The sequence below is a fragment of the Musca domestica genome, unplaced genomic scaffold, assembly GCF_030504385.1.
Source record: "Musca domestica strain aabys unplaced genomic scaffold, Musca_domestica.polishedcontigs.V.1.1 17, whole genome shotgun sequence".
NCBI classification, from domain to species: domain Eukaryota; kingdom Metazoa; phylum Arthropoda; class Insecta; order Diptera; family Muscidae; genus Musca; species Musca domestica.
The window spans coordinates 3246950-3273007 of record NW_026712230.1 but is presented as its reverse complement, the minus strand read 5'-3'; the positions used below and the strand labels follow the sequence as shown (position 1 = coordinate 3273007).

The window sequence follows — 26058 nt, the reverse complement described above, 5'->3', positions numbered from 1 at the left end:
GATATATAATTGTATATGACATATACAATTTCCCATGCACTTAGTATTCGATCATCCAACACAATACAGAATATGACTAAACTTTTCTTTTTTTCCAAAAACAACATAAATCTTCGAAACAAAATGTCTGACACTTTCATTTCTTTAAACGCAATACGATATTCACAGACTGAGTCCTTTATAATTATTATTAATAACTCATAACTTCTTTCAACTTTTAACAAGTGACATTAGTCTCGAGTAAAAGCACTCTCAACATGATTAATTCACATCCGAGAAAACTTTATCCAGACAGTAAAACAAAGAAAAAAAATGAAAACTTACCTCATCACAGGCGGAGCAGCGTGGTTTCAAAGTTTCTGCGTGATGACGGCCACAATACAGACGTCCGTCTCGATGAAAGTAGATAAGATCGACAAGCAATTCACGGCAAACGCAGCACACGAAGCAACCAGGATGCCAGGAGGCATTGGGACCCAAACGAGAGGCAAACACTGCCATGTCACCGGTGGAAATCAAATCGTCGCACTGAAATTAGATTTGCAAAATGAGACATTAAATTAATATTAAAATCGGAAAGTATATCATCTTGAGGCAAAACAGGGTGTTGTTTGCTTTTTGCTATAAATTGCGTGAAACTTAAAGGAAGGGAAAAATTGGCGCCTGACAAATTTTTAAGAAATTCAGAGAAAAGAGGAGGCAAAACTTTAACACTTGACCCCCTGCTTACTGTCAACATTTACTTTGTCTATTTGTTTTTGGCTGTTGTTCTTCCTACCAACTTTTCTCAGCGCTCCTAATAACATTCCCACTTCGGATAAAGATAAACTTGAGAATGCCTTGCATTCACTCTTCGCCGCAGCGTCCGATGCAGCTGATGTCTTTGGAATCCCAGCTACCCACAATCATTCAATTACCCTCCAGTTAGCCAGGTCAAGTCATGTTGTAAGGTGTTCGTTTCTTTTTTTCGTAGCAAACAAAGTCAAGTTGAGTTGAGTTAAGTTGCTTGGCTTCTATCCGTTGTTTGCAGGTTGCCTTTTCACAACTGTCTTATGCCGGGCATTCTTAACGACATTCTCTTGGCCACTTGAAGTTTGTAGGTGGCTATGTACAATCAGTCCGAACACATGTCATGACACTTGGGTTAACAATTCGCTGACAGTTGCAACTTAAGCTGTTTGCTGCCACAATTAGTTGAGGTGATGGTGGGGGAGGAATGTGTCGTCGCCGTTCGCATAATTGGCAGTGTCGTTAAACTACTCCCAAGTCATTAGCTAAAAATTAACTTTTAATTGTATGAAATATTTATGTATTGAATTTAGTTTTAATTTATGAAATTCTGCGCTTACCAACAAAGCAGAGAGCATATTAGAGAAAAATAAGCATTCCGACATATGCCAAGACCTTAGCACCTTATGCGTATGAAATACCCACAAAGGACATATCGAAAAAATGTAATTAAAGCACATAAAAGGCTTTTGCGAAAAGTCTCCAAAATTATAGTTTTGAAACTTAGAAGAATGACGATTATGCAAATTTTTGTTCTCCTAAATAAAAAACTCCGTATAAAAATTGTAAATTATTGGAGGTTCCAGATTCTCTTGACCATTAAAACTCCACTAATTTTATAATATCTCTCAATTTCGATTCCAATCACCAATTAGCAAATTGGGTGAAAACTGTACAAAGGCTGGACACATACCCTCAGCTATGTAGCTACAGTATTATATATCATTTGATACGGCCAAAAAGTGTTTTCTTTTGACCAAATTCGTTTCAAGACATTTGGAGTCTATCTAGGGGTATCCGTCCCTCCGTCTGTCTGGCTGGTGCGCACGATAACTCTTGAAGGGAGTATGGTGCATCGAAATATATCGAGTTCGGTGAAGGGCAAATTCGAGATTAAAAAAAAAATAGCATACCTTATAGAAAGAGAAAGGATCATTCGATTTTGTGCAAAATTTGCAAATTCTAATATTTGTATCAGTGTTAGGCCAGGTGTATAATTATAAACCTTAAAAATGCAAAAAAGTGTCCGATTATCTTTAAATTTAACACATACCAATACTTTTTTTAAAACAAAATCTGGTGTTAAGGCGGGACATATCGGTCCACTCCTTCTAATACCTCAATTATTCTCAAAAAAAATTGATTTTCTTCAAATTTTGCACATCCAAATATTTTTTATCACTATTAGATGAAGTGGAATGCTGTGATCCAATTTATTTAATACATCGCAAATATTTCATAGGAAGTTGTCGATATAGTCCAAATCGGGTACGTTGTAATGTATATCAGAGTCAGTTCTGATGAGAAGATAATAAAGGTATATCCTCCATAAAGGATCAATAATTTGAATAATCATAATGTACGTCAAAACAAATTAAATGGAAAACATGGTCAAAATTAAAAACAAATACAAGTAAAGAAGCAGCGAAGCTTGGCCGGCCGATCTTTTTATACCATCCACCATTTGGAAAGAACTTAAAAGATTTAAAAAAAAAAATCCCTCGAAAAATACCGCTCAAATGAAAACCTTTATATGTGGGCTATACGAAGACATGGTGTAGTAACAATTCCAAACTTCAAATACGAATAATTCCGGTGAATAATGTCGCTAATATCATCAAAATACCGAATAAAGGTATGAACCGTTGTATGGGGGCTATATTAAGACGTAGGCCTGCATAGACAATTTTCCGTCATAGGTTGTAGTACGAACTTTAAATACGAAATTACGCGCAATTCAGGTGAATAATGTCGCGAAAATTCTGGAAATACCGAATATCTCGGGGTACCGTTACATGGGTGACATACTAAAACGTAGACCTATGTAGAAAATTCTCTTTCAGGGGGTAAAGTACTCAGAAGGAACTTCATGCGTATATTTTAAGCCAATTCCATTGAAAAAATGTGACTAAAATCATCAAAATACCGAATATTGGGGGCCACCATTGTATGGGTGCTATATCGTGTACCTATATAAATAATTCTCTTTCAGGGGTAAAGCACTCACAGAAAACAGAAATTTCAGACAATTTCATTAAAACATGTTTGCTAAAATCATCAAAATACCGAATATCGGGAGGTACCGATATATGGGGATATACGATATCATGGACCTGTATAGACAATAATTTTTCAGGAGGTAAAGTAGTCACGAGGAGCTCCTTGTGTAGAATTTCACATTAAAGCCGAGTAGAACTTAAAATAATCTCCACCATTTGGAAAGAATTTGCAAATTTCCAAAAAACAAAAACATATTCTGTCAGAGATGGTATTACCCTTTAGGAATTCAAATACCAATTCCGATGCATAACGTCGCTAAAATCATTAAAATACGGAACATAGGGTGTATCATTATATGAGTTATAGTAAGACCTGGGCCTGCATATGCAATTTTCTAGCATAGGCTGTAACATGTCTCAATTACAGAAAGTAGAACAAAGCTACCCCTAAATACAATTTTTTCTACTGGTGCCCCTATTATGTCATCACATATACACAGTTTGTATATGTGTGGGTATTGTTTTGAATAAAAATAAAATAATATGAAATTATTTCAAATTCAGTTGCAATAAAAATGCATATTTTCAACGTTAATGGGAAACAAATTGCAAAATTTTGGGAGAAAACGTCATTGTATCTTCTATCATCTATTCAATTTTGTGGAAGAACCCCAAAATTGCGTTTGCGTTTGCGTGGTTAAAATATAAAATAAGCAAAACTAATTGTTGCATACTTAGATGTCTATTTGACACTATATGGCTCTGGTACATAATTGCATTGAGCCATGGTCTGTAGTACCTATTAGGAATTACAAATACGAAATTTTAATCAATTCCGGCGGATAATGTCGTTAAAATCAATCAAAATACGGAATATAGGGAGGGACTGTTATATGGGTTTATTTGAAGGCGTAGGCCTGTTTGGACAATTTTCTGTACAAATTTGAAATATTTCAAATTACCGAATATTTGGAAGTACAGTCTTATGGGGACTATACCAAAACTTAGACCTACATTGATAGTTCTATGCAAGGATGTTTGTTACAAATTTGGAACGTATGGGAACGTATTAGAATTTTATGCAGATCAGGAATATATACATTTTGTGGGGTCAAAATGTATATTTCGAGGTGTTCCAAATGGAATGACCCTTCCATACTAAAAACAATATTTGGATATCTTAAATAAAAAATGCTCATCACCAACAATAATCTGTTTATGGGCAACTTGACTTCAATCCCTTCTAACAGTAAATTAGGATTCCTGTTCCAGCCTCCACCTTAGGTTGTCCTTCGTGTTCTTTCTACATATGTTCTCATATATTTATCAGCTTATATCGACTTAAAGAAAAAGTTGTTTCTAAAAATTTCTGTCGGATAGTATTTAAATAAAGGCCTACATGGAACTTCTTGGTCACAAAAACCATTCAATGGTGGCAGGCTTAGCAACAGTACATCATCAGGAACATGAACTTCAGCTATTCATATTTTAATTGGCTTTATACAGTTTGTATTATGATTGAAATTTCCTTCCTCTGACGTTGAAGCTATAATTTTCAGCCAATCAGAAGATGTTTACTCTGATTTGCCAATAGAATATTGAACCTCATATTAGTTTGTAAAAATTAACATGGTCTTGATATAGTTTTAAAGGTATATGAACTTTTTTATACCCCTTAAATTTGTTTCTTCACAAGCTTTTTTAAGAATATAGGCGACATATCTTACATTCATCCATCTAGCTTGGTCAAATTTCCCTCATCAAATTTATTCCGATTATTTACGACTGTAATCCTCCAACTTGTTCCATTTTCAATTAGCTTAGTCTAGAATTTTCTTATTTACAATCTATACCCAACATAAAAATTAAATACCAATTTCATTTCAGCATACTTTGCAATTTTTACACCATCTCTGTAAATTGCTTAACGGAATGGTGTGCCACTTTTCTTGCATTTCTTTCTACAAAATTGACCTTCTCCCACTATCAGCGTCCATGGAAAATGCAAAAATTACAAACTAATTTCATGGCAGCTTAAGAGGTGGGAGAACGCTGAAATTTAATCTTAAATCGATAAATATCTATCTACTTACCCCGTCGCAGGGACGTGCACTCATCAGAGGTCTGACATTGCCACGTCCAAGTGCATCACGTTTACGTTGTGTGGAGAATAGGCGAAGTTCTTTGCGTTCCTCATCCGTCAGCGAGTGACAGTAACGAACCTGAAATGACAGAGAGACAGAAAACGAAATAAAGTACAAAGGCAATGATGAAAACTTTCAGACCAAACAACAGCAAAAAAAAAGATGGTCTTCAAACAAGGCCATCAACTGTTAAATAATAAATGCCAGTTAAATGTTTTGAATAGCAACTGTAACGGCAGCAGTAGTAACAACAGCAGCAACAACTTTTGATCGTAGGAAAATAAACAAACATTGGATGGAGTGTTTTAAAAAAGAGAAGAAAACAACAAACATTGCCAACTAAAATCCAAGTCATTGGCCAGCAGTAGAAGTTCGCAACCGACCATCTTCATTTATGAATTTGCTAGGACCACAAATATTTTGACTGCATGCATATATCAAAATAAGCCAAAACATAAATAGAACAGAAGGAACAAAACCGAACGTTTGGCAAAATGTCTATCAACTACTGGGGTCATAAAATGAAGGAGCAAGAAAAAAAAAACTGATGTTCCTTTTTTAAGCTATGGACACGTTTATGCACCATGATGTGTGCACTACGGTCTGAACCCTACATTATGTTTGGATATTGTGTTGATATTTGTTTTTGTAAAAGCATTGATAAATAATATCAAGGTCTCAAAGGCTACTTTAATAATCTTATTTTTATAGTTTTAAAGGGTAGGTAGTTGTTACGAATAAAATTAACAAACTTTAAATAGTACACTATTTCTACCAATTTCGGGTTTAGTTTTATCAATTTTTACGCATTTTTATATATTTGTTTATCTTTGACAGAAAAAAAGAGAGTAGTAGGCAGGGGGTGCCGATTACTAGAAAAATATAATTTTTGACCTATTTCACCAAAACTTGAGAAAAGTATTAAAAACTAATCCAAAAACTATTCAAATAAATAGTTTTGAGTCGGCAGTTGCTTTTATTTGTGCTTTTTGACCAACTTTTCTAAACTAAGTAGGTTTTTTTAAATCAGCTATTTGACGTTTTAGATAGCGGTGGCATTTAAAAAAATGTTGGTTATATAAAGGAAAAAGATCAATTCACAAGTTTCAAATACAAGAAAGGTACTTTTCTATTTAATCTCATTTTTATTCTGATTGAATCCATACGTTACTGAAGGTAACCATACTATTCTTGATTTTCTACCTATATTTAGTTTAGAATGATAATTTAATAAAACACTATTTAAAAACGAAATTAGTTAATTAAACTGTGATTTAGTAATGCAGCATTGTTTTATACTATTTGAAATAAAAAAATATACAAAATAATATTTTTTACTGAAATAGCATATGCCGACTACTGGCAAATAGACATGCCGAGCATTGGAAAATGGTGCCGACTACTGGCAAAAAACTACCGAACTCTTAATACCCTCCACCATTTGGTACAAATTTGACAATTTCCAAAAAAAAAAAAAAAAAAAAAATAAATAAATAAATTAAATCCGTTAAAAATTCTGTTAAAATGTTAAAAATACCGAATGCCTATACGACGACGTGGACCTGTATAGGCAGCTTTTGTCATAAGTTATTACAATATTTAAATACGAAACTTGAAGAAAAATCTGTTTCAAATGTAGCTAAAATCATCAAAACACCGAATATAGGGGGTATTGTTATATGGGGCTACACGAAGACGTGGAACTGCACAGACAATTTTCTGGCATGAGCTGAAGTATCCGCACATGCGAAATTTGAAACAATCCCGGTAAATAATGTCGTTAAAATCATCAAAATACCGAATATCGGGGGGTATGGTATATGGGGGCTATACGAAGACGTGGACCTACACAGATTATTTTCTGTCTTAGGCTGTAGTATCCATTACGAACTTCAAATGCCAAATTTGAAAGAATTCCGCTGAATAATGTCGCTAAAATCATCAAAATACCGAATATCGGGAGGTACCGTTATATGGCTTGCCTACTGGCAAAATATACATGTGTGCAAAATTTTAGCCTTCTATCTCAATTTGTTCGAAAGATAGCGTGATTACAACAGACAGACAGACGGACAGACGGGCATGGCTAAATCGTCTTAGAATTTTACGCTGATCAAGAATATATATACTTTGTTGGGTCTGACATGAGTATTTCGAGAAGTTACAAACGGAATGGCAAAATTAATATACCCTCCATAGTAATGTGGATGGTATAATATGTATTAAGGGAGATTTTGATTCGGATTGGATATGTGTTAGATTAACAGTAAAAGTGAAAAGACATAATTTTCATTTTTAGTACATACATTCTGAATGTAATTTTTCTAATATAACAACTATTGAGCCTATATATATATATATATATATATATATATATATATATATATATATATATATATATATATATATATATATATATATATATATATATATATATATATATATATATATATATATATATATATATATATATATATATATATATATATATATATATATATATATATATATACATATATATATATATATATATACATATATATATATTCTCGTCAACTCGAAAAAAGTCAGAGGAAAAATGTATCAAAAAATACGGAATTCGTCCTTCTAAAATGATACTGTGTTGGAGATTTTTGCACGAATTCACAAAGGCACGCTTCTAAACCTAAAATTTGTTTTTTAACCTCCACCGTTTGCAACTCATCGAAATTATCATTTTAGACCTATCAAAGAAGATACAGGGTGAGATGAAAAAACTGCAACCAATTTCAGACTGTTGTCATTATTAAGCCACTCATCCGACAGCTGTTAAAATAATTCCAGTGACAGCTCAATATATTGTTTACAAGCATACAAAAGCACTTCGGTGATAATTTTCCAGAAAAAAAGTTATTCGTGATTCGTAATTTGTGAAGTGGCTATCGTTAGAGCACTCCAGCATTAATATGTGAATAAATCTTTTGTGAATCGTACCATCGCTCGTTACCGTGATACTGGTTGCGTAGCCCGACGACAAGGAAGTGGACGGAAAAAAACAGCAACATAAGCAGAAATAGTTCGAAAAGTAAAGAAGCGTCGCAGTGGCCGAAGAATGGTCCGTGAGCTGAACATATCGCAATATTTCATTCGGCAAATATTGAAAAATGAGCTCGGAATAAAGCCATTGAAATTCTAAAAAATTTGGTCTTCTCCGACGAGAAAACATTCGTTGTCCAGCAGTTCGCAAACAAAATGATCGTGTTTACTTGTCAATGAGGTCAGCTGAAAATGTGCACCTTCGGTTGGCCACCAGAACTCAACCCCCGGCCATGGTGATGGTGTGGGCGGCCATAACAGCCGATGATCGCTCTCCGCTCGTATTAATCGACCGTGGCATCAGAATAAATGCCGAATATTATCGCGAAAATAGTCAGCACGCGGCACCCAAGAATGCTTAGAAAAAAAGGTTCCTCGCTTGGAGTATTTTGGAAAGCAAAGTTGACACTAAAAAATACCAAAGTGTCGATCACTTCAAGCAAGCGCTTCACCCGGAATGGACCAATATACCGCAGAGCAACATTCGGGCGGGTTTTACGGTTTCATTGGCCGTTTAAAGGCCATAATTCGTGCCAAAGGTGACCAATTCGAACAAATCTAAACGTATTCTTAAAATTGATGTTATTCCGACATTTTTTGCTTTCAGTCAATCAAATTTAAAAAAAGTAAAAACTATGGCGTTTGACGTTGTTGCAGTTTTTTTTATGTCACCCTGTATATTCTTGATCAGCGTAAAATTCTGAGATGATTTATAACTACCCTTCCGTCTGTCTGTATGTTGCAATCACACTAAAGTCAAGACGAATTAAGATAGAAAGCAGGCAGGTCAAGTACGAAGATGGGCTATATCAGTGCATGATATTGTTAGCCCCCATATAACTGTACCCCACCCCTGATATTCGGTATGTTGATGATTGTAGCCAAAATTTTCAATGAAATTGTCTGAGAATCTACCCAAGAAGTTCTTTATAACTACTTACTACTACTATTTTAATAATCTGCTGGATTTTCCCCTTATAATTTTTTGTGTAGCACAGTGTTATCATAACATTCGCAAGTTATTTTCAAACATCTCACATGCAATATTTGTACTAACATTTGATCTAATGTAAAGTTGGTCTTTTGCAAGTCTCTTTAAACAAGTGGCCCAATGCCGAGAATGTAAAAGTCATTATTTTTATACGCATATATTTTAAGACCTGGAGAAGACTTGGTACGATATTATTTAAAATGTGAATCGATAATTATATATTTTTTGCCAAATATTAAAAATTCTTCAAATCTCTCTATTGTTAACCAACCTGAATAGTCGGAAGGTCTTTATAATTATTAAAATTATATTTTGGAAATTATCGTTCTCCCATAGGTTTAACAATGCCAAATATATTCGTTTAAAATTTTTCAATTCAATATATGGTTCTGCAATTTCCAAAATTCAATATATGATAAAGCTTCCCAGTTGAAAGTTATGCCGTTGTCCAATGGTATCATCACATGTTATAAAATAGCATACATTACGGACGTCCTAAGCGTCCCACCATATTAATAATAGTGGTAAACTTCTGGTGTTCTCTGTTGCCATGACCATGTTCTGGGGGTAATATGATATGGTTAAAGCGTTAGATGTTGGGCCAACAATGAAAGCTGCTATTGTTGCTGCTGTTGTCTTGGGATGTTGTTTTTCACGGAGACGGTTCGACGACGATGACGACGACTGCATTTGAGTGTTAGTTTTCAAATTCTTGCCTTTGGTATGGCGAGACCAAACAAAAAAACAGTAGCCGTCATACCAAACAAACATAACCATTTTGGCCAAAGTCTCTATCGTCGTCAGTTAGATTTAAATGTGTCCGAACGTACTTGAGTTGTATGCAAATACTATCACATACGCAGCCCTGTAACCAACAATGGACCTTAGGTAGACAGACAGACAGGAGATATCATACCGAAAAGCTCATGCATTCGATGGTGCCTACACTCATGGCCTCCAGGCCATGCAATGCCACTCATTGCACAGCACACACACTTGGATACTTATATGGTGTTTATAGTTTTAATCCCAAAGCCTATGATTTGTTCGTCGCCACTGGTACCCAACCAAAAAGGCTCAAACAGCAATAACAACATGCATCCACACATGTGGTTATCTGGCCAAGATATGTTGCCTGGACGCTCACAATGGTCGTTTTTTTCTGATATTTTGAACATTTTACACTTTGGTTGGCTTTTTCTCTCTGAATTTCTTTATTTCATTATTATGGCTATAGATTTTGGTCATTCTTCCTGTTTGTAAGCGTTGCACCGTGAATTAAGTGGAAAAATGCGGAAAAAATGACTACAATTATAGAATGGCAAGTTGCCTAAAGAGTTGTTTGGGAGAATAAATCTCCGGCTGATTTAAAAAAATCAATTTATTAGAAATTTATAATTCTTCAAAATTATTTTTTTAGTCCATGTATTCACATATTCATGGGCATCGTAGATATCTAATCGGATGTAGCTCATGTGTGTATGTTTGATTGTCCAAATATTGGACTGTCACTTTTGAACGATTTGATACAGAACGTTACAATTTGAGGTTTTTGTAATTTCTTGTTTAAAATATTTTCAAGGTTTTGCCACCACTTTCCTGCTTCCGTCAATATTAGACTGTGGAGGCACATTTCCAAACCTGAAGTATGCATGGAATATGACTATATAAACTCTGTGCAACACAAAAATAATTACGGGGAAATTCCAGAAGATTCTGAAAGTAGAGCTTAAAAAAAGAAAACACGTCTATTCGCCAAATTTTGGCGAAATTAAATGAAAAACATATCCGAAACATAAACAATACTTGAAATCGGAGTTATCCTTACATCAAAAAGTGGACTGATTTTTTTTTGTACCAATGATTATGGATGTGTTCCAAAAATTTGTATTAAATTTCAAAAGTCTATTGATATATGGGCGCTATACGAAGAGGATGTAAATACAAGATAAGCTGTATATACAATTTTATGTCATAGGCTGTTGTACCCATTACAAAGTGTGAGTAGAAAATTATAAACATCTCCGATGAATAAAGTATAAAAAATCATCGAATATAGGGAGGTACCGAAAAAATATACAGGTACCTGGATCTGCATAAACAATTTTCTGTCACAGGCTGTAGTACTCATTACTAAGTGCAAATACGAAGTTTGAAACATTTCCGGTGAATAATTTCGCCAAAATTATCAAAATACCGAATATAGGGAGGTATTTATACCCTACACCACAAGGTGGTCAGGGTATTAAGTCTTTGTGCATTTGTTTGTAACAGGCAAAAGGAAACGAGATAGACCCATAGTTCCTTTTGATGATCTGCATAGAATCACTTTCTGAGTTGATTTATGCATGTCAGTCCGTCTGTCCGTTCGTCCGTCTGTCCATGTATTCTTGTGAACAAAATGCAGGTCGCATTTATTATCCGATTGAGATGAAATTTTACAAACAACATTTGTTTGGCTCAAGGACGAACCTTATTGAAATTGGAGATAATCGGTGAAAATTTAGATATAGCTCCCATATATATCTTTGTCCGATTTGCCTTTTACTGTGCACCAAACGTATAATATCAGCCCGAATAGTATGGAATTTTGCACATACAACCAAATTAGGCCTGAAAATAAGTATGCCAAATTTTACCGAAATCGGTTCAGATATAGCTATAGCTCCCATATATATTGTTCATCCGATTTATTGTATTTGTTACCCACAGTCGTAATATGCACTCCGTAACAACGATATTCAGGGAAATATATCAAATACAGCTCAGAAATATCTTTGCCAAATTTTATCGAGATCGGTTCAGATTTGGATTTAGCTCCCATATATAACTTCGTCCGATTTACCATTTATTGTGCACCAAACGTCTAATATTTGTCCAAATGGGATGGAATTTGGCACGTACGACCGAATTAAGTCTAGAAGGTAGTATGTCAAATTTGGTGGAGATCGGTTCAGATATAGTTATAGCTTCCATATATATTGTTCATCCGATTTATTGTATTTGTTACCCACAGTCGTAATATGCACTCCGTAACAACGATATTCAGGGAAATATATCAAATACAGCTCAGAAATATCTTTGCCAAATTTTATCGAGAACGGTTCAGATTTGGATTTAGCTCTCATATATATCTTTATCTGATTTAGAATTAATTTTGCACCAAATGGGCAATACAAGTCCGAATTTAAAAAGTACAAATGCTTCGGCGTATTTAGTCCTTTAAATTTTAAATTGTAATTATAATCATAGGGTGTATGATTGAATTCTCCCATAAAAACTTTTAGTTGTTATGTGGAGCTCAACTGAATTAGCAAAGTGGTGTAGGGTATCATAAAATCGACCCCGCCCGACTTTAGGACTTTCTTTACTGGTTTTTATTAACAAATATTTAAAATTCATGGATTCAAAAAGAGAGATCGTCCTATTTACGTGGAAACTTAAAGGTCTTTCCTTTATATCACCGATGGGGTCACGCTAAACCTATCCTTTGAAGCTAAATACCTCGGCACTATACTCAACCGCCAACTAAGCTGGAAGAGGAACACCGAGAAGCGAGCAAAGAGGGGTTTGATTGCATTTTATGTTTGCAAGGACTCCATGGGTAGAAGCTGGAACTTTAAACCACACATCATTAAATGGGCGTATGAGTAAATTGTTCGCCCACGTTTCTGCGGCATAGCTGTCTATACCAACGGTTCAAAGAATGGAATGCGGAACGGGAGCTGGTGTCTGCTGTAACACTCTTAATGTTCGCGAATCCTACAAGTTTAGAAACGACAGCAGCGTATTTCAGGCGGAAAGTTTTGCGGTCAAAAAAGCCATAGACCTGTTGGTAACGAGGAACAACAAGGTTAGCAGTCCGGAGACTATATACGTCGATAGTCAAGCGGCACTGAAAGCCCTAAACTCCTTTACTGTCAAGTCTAAGGTTTATTTTGGACTGCAGGAGATCCTTGGAAAATGCTAGGTTGTCCATCATGAACTGTTGGGTTCCTTGTCATTACAATATTCCAGGCAACGAGACTGCAGACGGCTAGACTAGGATCCGAAATCAACTACCATTGAAATTGAGAACTCGGTCAAACCACCACTGTGCCACTTCCCACAGGTAATACATAAACACTACTCGGAATATGGTCCATACTCTCGGAGAAGAGAACAAAGTCGCTACTGTCATTGTCTAAACCTGACTTAAAACATGTGGTGGGTATCATCACAGGTCACTGCAAGGTGAGGGCAATGACCACGAAATGGGACAGCGATGTCATTGATTACTATAGAAAATGTCAGGACAAAGAAGAAATTGAGACGATCGAAAATCTGGTCTGCCACTGTCCAACACTCATTAACGTGAGATACAGGATAGTGGGGGAGCAAGTTACATGATTTGTCTCCGTTCTCTAACACTGACCCTACAGTAATTTTTCAATTAGCCAGATGATTTATGTGGCTAAATACTACACGGCAAGATCTCTAGCCGTCGATCATCCTCATAACTATATACTAAACCGCTGACACCTTACTTTTTTCCACCATTCTTTCTTTCTTCCAATTTCTTATTAGGATGAACACAATGCACTAGCAGGATTCATGGTACATATTGCATCCACAGTCTTTTTTCAGAAACTCACAATGAACTATGAATTGGAACTCTTCCATAAATGTACGGACTCCGAGGAAACTTACTTCGAGATGTAAACATTCAAAACGTCTTCTTATTTAGCTCTTATTTTATTATCTGCCCGATATTCCTTGCATTTATTGAAAACAATGAATTTAGTCGCACAAATAATACCAAATACTTATTTTAATATTAGAAATCAGAACGCAACCACAGTACGTTTGTACTTCTACTCTTTTACGATAATATAAGTTTATATGTATTTTTTTTCTTTGTGTGCTGTGAATTCTGTCGATAGATTTTCATACGTCCATTTCCGGAATTGGGAAAAAATCACTGCTCTATATTGCTGATATTGTGTTGTTGGTCTTGGTGCTTTTGATATGATACCAAATTTTTTGTGTGTGTCTTCTGTTGATGTAAGTGGTGTTCTCATAGAAGTTGTTGTTGTACTTGCCATTGGCGGTAGCCCAAAACTGATGGCTCGCTCAATGAAGTTAAGAGAATTGTTTGTCAGTTTGATTTTGCAAGCCAGACTAGGCAGCCAAGTTCAGTTCAGTTGAGTTCACTCTTGCTGAGCTTGGCTCCTCTGACCATTTACAATTCTGTCCAGTGTTCTGGTTTTGCTTGTTAACAACATGGCAATTCCAATCAATGAAGTTATCTGATATGGGAAATTCATTTTTTTCAAGCAGCTCCAGTTCACACACAGACATCTATCCGTTTTACTTTAAACTTTAACTTGTTTTGTGGTTATGTTATGCATTGTGGTGTAATAAAGTGGTTCGATATTATAACACAGCGAGCGGATGTTGGTATCCTAGGTTCAAGAATGGAGATTTATCAATGAAACAGTGATTTTGAAATCGAAATAGAAAAATAGTGCCAAAAATGTTAATCAGATATTTTTTAAACTATTTTTTAACAAAATTTGTATAATTATCAAACCATGGTTATACATAGAATAGAAACACCGAGAAAGGAATAGAATATTAAAAGGAAAACTTGTCAGGTTTAATATTTATTTGGATCTAACTTTGGTAGAATATCATAATATTTATCCTTGTATCTTCGCTAAATGCTAGTTTGGATAATCGGCCCACCCTAATACACACACATACACACGCAAACAATGTGTTTACTCTTTTACGTACAAAATATTGTATAAAATGCTCGTTAGTTGTGGGAAAAAATTCATTAGCAAAAATGTAAGTAGTTGGTCAAAAAATCCAACAATGCCAAAGCAGAAAGTTTGAAACTTTCATGAGTAACGTTGCCATATAATTGACTAAAGAAGGGAGTTTGGAGCATAAAGGGGTCTCTGAGAGATTATAGAGAGATTATACATCCAAAGAAACTGAAATACCATATTATATTTCGTCGAATTTGTGGTCTCAGGAATATTGAAAAACAGGAGATATCGTTCTATGGATCGGCCTCTTTCAATACCGTGATTTCAACATGCGCACACTCAAAACAGACATAGAATTATAAGCCGACCAACTACATAGCGAACCAAACTGTCTGAGTTCTGTGCGACTCCGAACCGTCTGACTTCTTACCGAAAGTTATACGGAGTGGTTGACGTGTTGTCGGACTGAAGAGTCGGATTAAATTCTGAAGTTTTAGTCGGCATTCGAACCGAAGTTGGACGAAATTCGCATGAATATCCTTGGAAATTTCGGAAGGGAAATTAGAAATTAGATTTCGGATCGAACTCGAAAGTAATATTGTGCGCATATTTGATTTTTTTGCTGACTTTCTAACATTTCTGCCACCGTCACCTTTAAACACTAATCGGCGAAGGCATTTTTCTCCGACGTCCCAACAACAATGACACATTTATTTCTTTCAAAATGTGTTAGCACATAAAACCTCTTAAAAAGACAGACACTCAAACCATTTTTTTATACCCTCCACCATAATATGGAGGGAATATTGAATTTGTCATTCCGTTTGTGACACCTCGAAATATACATTTTAGACCCCACAAACTGTATATATTCTTGATCAGCATAAAATTCTATGTCAATTTAGCGATGTCCATCCGTCTGTGAAAATCACTCTAGCTTCCGAACGAAATGAAGTAGATTGATAAAATTTTACTCAAAGGTATACTATGTCTGCTGGATTTTTGGTATTGAAAATGGGTCATGAAGGTTCACGTTTTGCTATAGCCTCCATATAATCGTACCTCCCCTTTTTCGGTATTTTGGTGATTTAAGCGACATTACTCAACGGATATGTTTCAAATTTGATATTTGAAGTTCGTAATAGATACTACAGCCTATGACAGAAAATTGTCTGTGCAGGTCCACGTCTTCATATAGCCCTTCATATATATCACGGTAAATCCGGATATTCGGTATTTTTATGATTTTAACGACATTATTCACCGGAAACGGTTCAAGTTTGCTATTTGAAGTTCGTAATGGATACTACAGCCTATGACGGTAAATTGTTTGTCCAGGTCCACGTTTTGGTATAGCCCACATATAATGGTGATGATTTTAGCTACATTATTTACCGATTTTTTCAACTTTCCCATTTGAATGTTGTGATGGCTTATGATAAAAATTGCCTACATATTTATTATTTATTTAACGGATTTTATTGTTTTCATTTCATTTTCAAATTCGTTCCAAATGGTGAAGGGTACTCAAAGTTCGGCCCGGGCTTTTTTGCTTGTTTTCTTATTGAGTTTTTCTAGAGCTCTACAATAAGAAAAAAATTTCTTCGAAATTTGTGGCGGAATTCGGGCATGTGTCGGTCATACAAGTAGGAAAACGTTCCTACTTCGGACTTTTGTTTCGCAGGGTTATACCTAGATTTCATTGTAGAAAGTATATAAGTATTTTCCATCAAGCTATGCTCTTGCATTATTTGTTCCTTGGGACTTTTCCCTAACGTTTCAGAGCGAAGAAAGAAGTCCTGCAAATAAAACAAATCTTCTACTTATAGACTCTTAAAAGAAGCAGCTGCTCAGTAAAAGTTTTGGTTGAATCGAAATTCTATTTTTAAAATTTTTAAAATGCAACTTATAATGTAAGTCCTTAAGTAGAAACTTCAGTGTTGGGTTTTAATCCTTGTTGGGAAATAAAGATTTTCTTTTTAAATATCAATAATCTGGCAACATCATTTACAACATTCATATGGTACTTATAATCTCAACTTAATGTGTATATGTACAGCTTGTTAGTGTTATAACCCTCTCTGGGTTATTTGTTGCAACATGGATCCTGTCTTTTTCCACCAAACTCTCAAGTGGGTGTTATTCACAAGTGCTCCCATCAATGGTGTCGATCCCCAAACTACTTCAGCCCCAATGTAACATTAACATGTGAAAACTATATTTTTTCGATTTGTATCCTGTTGTACATCTAATTGAAACAAACTAAATCTGCATTTTAATGGCCAAGAGCTAAATAGGAATTACAATTTCAATTTATTACCGAATGCAAAAGTTCAGTTCAGTCCAATGGAGCAGAAGAAAACACATTTCTCCACATGGAGGTGTGCAGTCACTGATGAAAATTGATTGTCTTTGGAATTACTTTAATTAAGAGAATTGATGTTGATGTTATTTGCTGCTATTGCCATGTGTTGGCCATTTTTATCGGTTGTTAGTTAGAAATTGCGCTGACTGTAACACTTACCTCGTTATCGTGCGGCGGAAGCTGATGCAACAATTGCCGCACTCGATATTGCTCTCCGGGACTGTTGACATATGGCACTTTATCATCGGATATTTGTGAGAAATACAAACGCACCTGGAAACAAAAAAGAAGGAGTAGAGAATTATGTTCTAAGTGTGAACATTTAAGGTTTTTTTTTGAGAAGACAAATATTCGGAATAATTTTTTCTTTAATACAAGGGTAAATGTTGTTTGTTTTTATTTTAGAATATGTACATAGCAAAAAACAAAATAGAAATGGTGCTTGTAATAATGTAAGCTTTAACTTATTCTGTGTGACGAAACTTATGATGTAGAAAATATATTTCGTATTATTCAAATTTGCTTCAAGTTGGCTCAGATATAGTTATATCACCTATACGCATATATTGGTTCATGTACCAAACATATAATTACGCAAAATATTCAATTTGCAAAATTCGTACTTTATACCCTTAAATATTTTAAATTATGTCTTTGAGTTTTAGCAATCATTAAATATATTATCATTGAAGCACAGAGTTCTTAAAACGAAAAAAAACTGTGTTTTTTTGGACTACAATTCTGCACTTTAGGGAATCTTCAAAATTCGCATACTAGTCTCTATTAACAATACACATCACATAAGGTTTTCTTTCTGAAATTCGTTTTAATGAAGGTACTACAAAGTACTACAAACTGTGTTTACGACGTAAATTGTTTACTATTAGACCTCGTAGGCTATCATAGATGCTAGACATACAATAAGGTGTCGGGCAATTAGTACAAAAAAGTGCTGCGAAATACTAATAATTGTATTACTGGGGCTAGAATTCTTAAATTTTATAATTAGCTTTGTCAGACACAAGAAAGGGAGCTAGATTTCTGAGATTTATTATATACTAGGCTGCTTCTGGTGTGAGGGGAGGCTGAGCTGCAGTATTTAAGGATATTTTTACTAAAAAGTAATATATAATACTCAAATGTACAAAAACAAAAAAAAAATATATATATATATACTTTTAACGTCACAATCTTAACATTTCACACTATTGGTACCAAACAAAAGTAGGTTGGAGACGTTAGAATTTTTAGCTCGAACAGTACAACATTTAGTCCGTTTTTGGTACTGAGTGTTGTACAATTTTTAAATTTGTAATCGATATGTTCAACCTTGGCAACATGTTTTCTGAAATTAGATTTACTTAATGCAAAATAGTTAATTATTAAATATGGGATTAATGTGCGATAAGAAGGTATTTTTGGAAATTTGAACTATGGTGGACTAAAAAGACAAAAAGCTTTATATAGTGCCGTACTTTTATAAAGCGACCGGAATGAGTTAGCGCTTTCACCTATTTTTAAAATTATCTCCCCGCTAGTCCTACCCTCGATTTAAGAAGGTACTTTTGGAAATTCTCTACTTGAATGTATGAAAAGTACCTAAAGGTGAAATTTTGTAATTATACGTGTTTGTATACCAAAAGTTTGGTTCAAAGGGAGAGAGAGAGAATTTCGTCGGAATATTAAGATCTTTGTACTTAAGAATATGCAATTTTTAATTTGTTCAGGCTACGAAATAATCCGGGACTTTTTATATTTTTGTACTTTAATGGGAAAGGAAAATAACGCCCATTTACGAAATGGTACAAAATAGTTAATGTGCGAACCAAATGGGACTTAAGCTATACAAGTTTGTTTGATGATCACTCTAGGATGAGATTCAACAATTCGTACTTAAACTTAGCGAGTAGTATAAAAGGTGGAAATAGACCAGCATTATTATAGAGTAATTAGTCATACTTTGCGGGCCAGGATAATGTTTTATTTCTCCATACACCTATAGCTATTGCCGGAAGCTAATGTTCGAAATAAGGCCCCAAACTACTTGTCGATTTGTCTGGTTCGTTACCTTATACGCCTTATGGCAACAGAGATATATCAATTGACACTGCCAAAACATACCTCACCCAAATAACGGCGTTAGACCTGAGATCTCCGTTCAAATAAATCCGTTTCAGGGCATTTAGTATCGATCTAAGGGTGTCTATCCGACCGTCTGGCTTACTGGTGCGCACCATAATTCGAGAAAGGAGTATCCGATTATCAAAGTTATATCTAGTTCGGGTGGGTAATTACGGGACAATCCTTTGATACCTCCCCCACAAAAGGAAAACAAAGCTCTTAGTACATGTTATACCCTTTAGATTGAGAACCAATCAATCTCTTCGAATCCTAATATTTTTATCACAACTTGGTCAGATGCAAAAATAGACAATATAGGTCCACTCCTTTAAGTTCCTGCCCCACGGAAATTGGATGAGGCTATACATCTTTTGGCAAAACCGATTGATAGCTTTCAAATTGTTTTTGATTGAAATACAGGTATTGGTTCAGTTCAAATTTTTTTAGACAATGGTTTAGTTCACTTGGCTTATTTACAGAAATAGCGGTTCGATTTGCAGCCCTGGTTTAAAATTGTAAATGGCTTCATATTCCTCCAGGGATATGAAATGAGTTCGGGTGTTCATATTTTAAGGGTACTCCCAAAACTATTATACATATAAAGGTGTGGAATTGTAATCTGCAATATGATAAATTGAGAATTTTAAAGTTTTTAAACTGTTTACTTCCGCTAATGAAGTAGCGCACATTTGCTAGTAGGGCAGTAAAATAATTGAACAGAATAGTCAATTTAAGATATAAACCTTCAAAATGAATAGTAGGGGCAATACGGCTATCTATTACTGCCCTTAAATTACATTGATTTTAAATAAATTTATTTAGGGTGAGATAAAAAAACGGCAACAAAACCATAATTTTTACATTTTTTTAAACTTTATTGAATGAAAGCAAAAAATGTCGGAAATACCATCAAATTTTAGAATAAGTTTACATTTGTTCGAATTTGCCAACCTTGGCAAGTATTATGCCTTCACACGCTGCCCGAATGTTGCTCTGCGGTATTTTGGTCCATTACCGGCGAAGTGCTTGCTTGAGGTGATCGACACTTTAGTATTTTTCAGTGCCAACCTTGCTTTTCAAAATACTTCAGACACAATAGTCAAACGGATTGGTATCCGAAGATTTTGGTGGAATTGAAGCGAGGAACCTCATTGTAACCATTCGTGGGTGGCGCGTGCCGATTGCAATGGTGCCGAGTCCTGTTGCAATGTCCAAGGTATAATACACCCTCCAGAATATTTTCGCGATAATATTCGGCATTTATTCTGATGCCACGGTCGATTAATTCGAGAGGAGAGCGACCATCGGCTGTTATGGCGACCTACACCATCACCATGGCCGACGCTTGAGTTCTGGTGGCCATCCGAAGGTGCACATTTTCAGCTGACCTCTTTGGCAAGTAAACACGATAATTTTGTTTGTTTAAAACTGCTGGACGACGAACGTTTTCTCATCGGAGAAAACCAAATTCGGCGGTTCACCAAATTCCTCCAAGCGAAATAACTCTTTAGCTCTTTTGAGTCCATTTTCTTTCCGTTGCGGTGTAAGTTCTTGCAGTTTTTGGAATTTCAATGGCTTTACCCCAGCTACGTTTTTCAATATTTGCCGAATGGAATATTGCCACTGCGACGTGAGTTTCGAAGAAGCGACTTCTTTAATTTTCGAACCATTTCTGCTGATGTTGCTGTTTTCTTCCGTCCACTTCGTTGACGTCGGGCTACGCTACCAGTATCACGGTAACGAGCGATGGTACGAGGCACAAAAGATTTATTCACATTTAAATGCTGGAGTGCTCTAACGATAGCCACTTGTGGTTTGTACGCTTGTAAACAATACAATCTGCTGTCACTGGAATATTTTAACAGCTGTCGGACGAGTGATTTAGAAATGACAGCCGTCTGAAGTTGGTTGCGGGTTTTTCATCTCACCCTGTACTTAAAAATATATATTGAATTATTATACTGGAATTATTTCATGATTTTATAACTACTCTGATTTGTTATTATGACTGAGATTTTTACTGCTAAGTTATAATATACATTATGCAAAAAAAATGTTTCCCAGACAGTCCTTCTGATACAACTATTACCGTACGTCAGTCTTAACCGACTATAACTGCCATCAATTTTATTTGACTTGCAATAACATTGAAAATATCCCATCACTTCAGTCATTTAAATATCTACACACACATCCATGCATACATATCTCACATTCCGTCCGCATTCAATTATTCCCCGTTTACATTGAATAAAACAATTTTAAATCGCACCTTGATTGTTTTGCATTCTTTGACGTCCAATTTGACAAACTCTTTTATCCCGCATACTAAATGGATGAACGGCCAACATCAACTGAAAACTATACTGGACATTTTAAACGTGATGGACAGTGTTAGGTTTGGGGTAGCAAAAAGAAAAAAACCCTACATGAAATGTATTTAAATCATGATATACGACAGAAACATGTGGACATTTCGAAAAAAAAAAACCAAAAAGAAAATCATGAAAAATAAAAGAGTTATCTTGGCAATGATTATTTGTTCTCAACCCAATTACATTGCAATATTCGGAATATATTAAACAATTTACTCAAATTGGAAAAATACCTTACATTTTTTGGGCGCCTTTTGACGTAGTCATAGATTCATTTTTGTTTAAATATTTAATTTGATTGTGCAGTTTCGTTTTTGGTTCTGCTAAATGATTCATACAAATTTGATTAAATACTGGTCGGTTTGTCCTTTGTATGTCACAATCAACAGAGTTGTGAATGGACGAACGAACGAACGAATCCTTTGATTGTTCAAATGAAAATATTGGAGAGGAGGGCCTAAAACCATATTTTATGAGGGTATATCAAACGAATTTGACTGACATGATGTTGGTAATAAAAGGAAATGCACAAAAAGATCAAAAATACAAACCCAGCTACCCAGCTGATGGCGGCAGTGCCAGACAAAATAAAAATAAACAAAAATCGTCGACGGTCAGAAAAGAGAGTTAAAACAACATCATCGTCGTCGAAAAAAATGAACAAGATTGCAGAAGATTTATTTTACAGCATTGGACAATTCACGGCAATAATTTATGCCACAATCATTTTCTTGTGTTTTTTATTTGGGGAGATTGAATGAAACTCGCCGGATGGCTGGGAACGTAGTTCATGTATCAGCCAGCCAGCCAGGCATTCATTCATAGCTGTACTTAGAGTCAGGTTGTTCCTTTTTTTTTTGGGTTTTTGGTGGTGCAATGGAACCCCACACATCTGTGTTAAATATGTTCGGCGTATATGCGAATGTTGGGAGTATTTTATCTTTTATTTTTTATAAAAATAGAACTAAATAAATAAAATATTTGTGCGATTCGTCTGTGTCGCTGTCTTTTCTCTATAGATACAAATCCTGTAATTGATATTTTGATACTTTATTGGGTGTTTCAGAGAATTTATTCCCCTTTGTGATGTTGTATTTCATCATAATCAATGTAAGCGTTAGGAGGGGAAAATACTGGTTACGTAGGTGCTTTGATGAATTCTCTTAGTTGTCATCTGCAAAGACAAATGACATTGGCAGAGGTGGATATTGTTTAATCATTTATTGATCAATGGAAATGATTTCAGTATATCCTAGGGCAGAGATATAAATGAACAAAAAATTAAAATAAAAAACTACTATGTTTTATTAAAGGCGAAGACTAGTAGTGGGCTTGAACTTTAAAAAAATTATAAAAATACTCCCAATGGTACCAAATTCGGACCCATGTGTGTACCTTCCTGAAGAAGAAGAGACTCAATGAAAAATAAATCCTTATTCCTGAATCTTCACAATTTAACAAGATATGAACCTATAAGCTATAGGTTCCCTACCATTAAACAATTAATAAGGTTTTTACTCTTCAACTTACGATATATTTTTGCTTTAAAAAAAATTCATATTCGGTTGTAATTTCGGTCGTAATTGTCGAAAAATCGAAAAATTATGTTGACTTTTTGCAAATCAGGGAAACTCTTTTTGCTGTCGTTCTACTTACACCCTCCACCTTGGAAAGTAGGATATATTAAATTTGTTTGCAATGCCGCTAAATTTTCGTCATAGACCCCAAAAGTATATATATTCATAATCTGCATAAACTTCTAAGTCGATTTAACGATGTCCGCCTGTCTGTCTTTTGAAATCACGATACAGCTCACTTTTTTGGACTTAGAGTTTTAAAATTTGGCACAGTAGCTTGCATTGTGTCTGGTTGGTATTGAAAAAATATATATCGGTCCACCTTTGGGATAGGCCCCATATAACGGTACCTCCCGATATTCGGTATTTTGATAGTTTTAGCCACATATTTGCACCAATTTGTCTAAAAATTGGTATTTGTAGTTCGTTCTGAGTTCTAGCTCCAGTGGCGGAACATTGTATGTATAGCTCGTTTTCGTATAGTCCCCGTATAACAATACCTTCCGATATTCGGCAATTTGATGATTTTTGCAACATTTTTCCACGGGTTTGTCTTAAAAATGATATTTGTTGTTTGTAATGGGTTCCAGCTTCGGTGACAGCACATTGGTTATATAGGTCCAAGTTTTCGTATAGCCCCCATATAAGGGTAGCTCCCAATATTCGGTACTTTGATAGTTTTAGCCACATATTTCCCCCAATTTCTCTAAAAATTGGTATTTGTGATTTGTTATGGGTTTTAGCTCCGCTGGCGAATCACACGTTTTCGTATAGACGTCGTATAACGGTACTTCACGATATTCGGTATTTTGATGGTTTTACTCACATTTTTCTACGGACTTTTCCAAAAATTCGTATTTGTAGTTCGTAATGGGTTCTAGTTCCGGTCGCAGAACATTGAATATCTATAACGGTTCCTTCGAATATTCGGTATTTTGGCGATTTAAGCCACATTTTCTAATCGATTTGTGTGAAATTTGGTATTTGTACTTCATAATGGTTTCTAGAACCGGCTTCAAAATTGTCCTTATTTGTCCTAGTCATTCTAGTCATATTTACCCACAAAATTATATATAAATTGATTTAAGACTCGCAATAGATTACAATCGTTGTAGTATAAAATTGTCTATATAGGCTCCCGTTTTTGTATGGCCCTCATATGACTATTCTCCTACCGATCTTACTGGAGTTTGTAGCATAAAGTGGATGCAGATACTTTTGCATAAAAGTTTTTTCTTTTCCCATTGGAAAAAGGTATTAGTTTTTTACGATCACCCACAAAATTATGTAGTAGAATATTATTGTTTAACTTGCTTGAAAAATTCTTGCTTTCAGGGTAAAAAGAAAAAGGTGTCAGTCAGTTATGCCGACACATGTACACCCTCAGTCAATGTCTGTTAGTTTTTGACCATTTATGTGGGAGGATCCGAAAGGGTTGGGCGCAGATTTGGCCTATATCGACTACTTTCTGTAGTCGATATAGGCCCCTGCCGACCGAGGGGGCCACCTCCCAATTACGTAGAGAGCGCGTACACCCCATAGTCCGAACTATGGAGGGTTAGTACGTTAGGGAAACCAGCTACAGTTATACATCAGCCGGTTGTTTAAATTCACAAATAAAGACAACACACAGGAAATAAAACAACATATAACAGATAAGAGTAGAGAATCTGGCAACTACTTGCTTTAATACTAAAGATGTAAAATAGTGTGTTTAATGACATGCAAAGGGTCTGTCAATGATATCTCATTATATAATTTGTTGTAGATATCACATAAAGACCTCATAGGATTATAAGATTCATAATTGGATTTAGCCAAGCAAAGTTTAAGTGGTATGTAATTTCGAGTATTACGAGCAGGAATATTAAAATTTAATTCACCGGTTAAAAACTGTGAATCGATTTCGCCACGCAAAAGTTTTATAATAAATAAAGCTCTTAACATTAAACGTCTCTTTTCCAGTGTCGGAAGATCAATTAGTTTTAGGCGATTCTCATATGGTGGAAGTGTATCATTTATATCCCATCCTAATCCTCTGAGAGCAAATAAAAGAAATTGGGTTTGTACTGATTCCAATTTAGCAGAATATGTTTTGTAAAAAGGACTCCACAATACGCAACCGTATTCTAAAGTGGGCCGAACCAAACTAATAAATAAACGCTTAGTCACATAAGGATCGTCAAATTCTTTTGACCATCTTTTTATAAAACCCAGCAATGACTTGGCTTTATTTACACATGAATCAATATGCAAATTAAAACGCAATTTTTTGTCTAAAATTACACCAAGATCAACGAATGAGTCTACATTGTCCAATTTGTAAGAACCAATGAGGTAATCATTTTTAAAAGGTTGTGTTCTAAACAAAGACAGTTTTTTACATTTCTTGAGATTTAGCGTCATACCATTAGCACTGCACCAATTAACAAGGCAGTAGATATCATGTTGCAAGTTAAGGGAACTAATATGAGAGTCCATATTACAAAAAAGTTTGACATCATCAGCAAACATTAGGATCTTAGAGTAACGTATAACCGTTGGAAGGTCATTTAGATACAATACAAAAAGTAGAGGACCTAAATGGCTACCCTGGGGGACACCAGAGTACACAGTTATCTGTTTAGAAAGAACATTATTGAAAGA

General features: G+C 35.1%; 1 protein-coding gene across 1 annotated transcript in view; it reads right to left on the bottom strand.

The window, feature by feature from the left end:
- The window catches only part of LOC101896748 (protein prickle), a 153525-nt gene that overhangs the window by 9602 nt on the left and 117865 nt on the right, over positions 1 to 26058 (bottom strand). Inside the window, exons 4-6 of the mRNA XM_011292690.3 lie at positions 17499 to 17612; positions 5102 to 5230; positions 325 to 528 (exon numbers count right to left, since the gene is read on the bottom strand). Coding sequence (XP_011290992.2) covers positions 325 to 528; positions 5102 to 5230; positions 17499 to 17612 — 447 coding nt within the window. The remainder of the gene's footprint in view (positions 1 to 324; positions 529 to 5101; positions 5231 to 17498; positions 17613 to 26058) is intronic.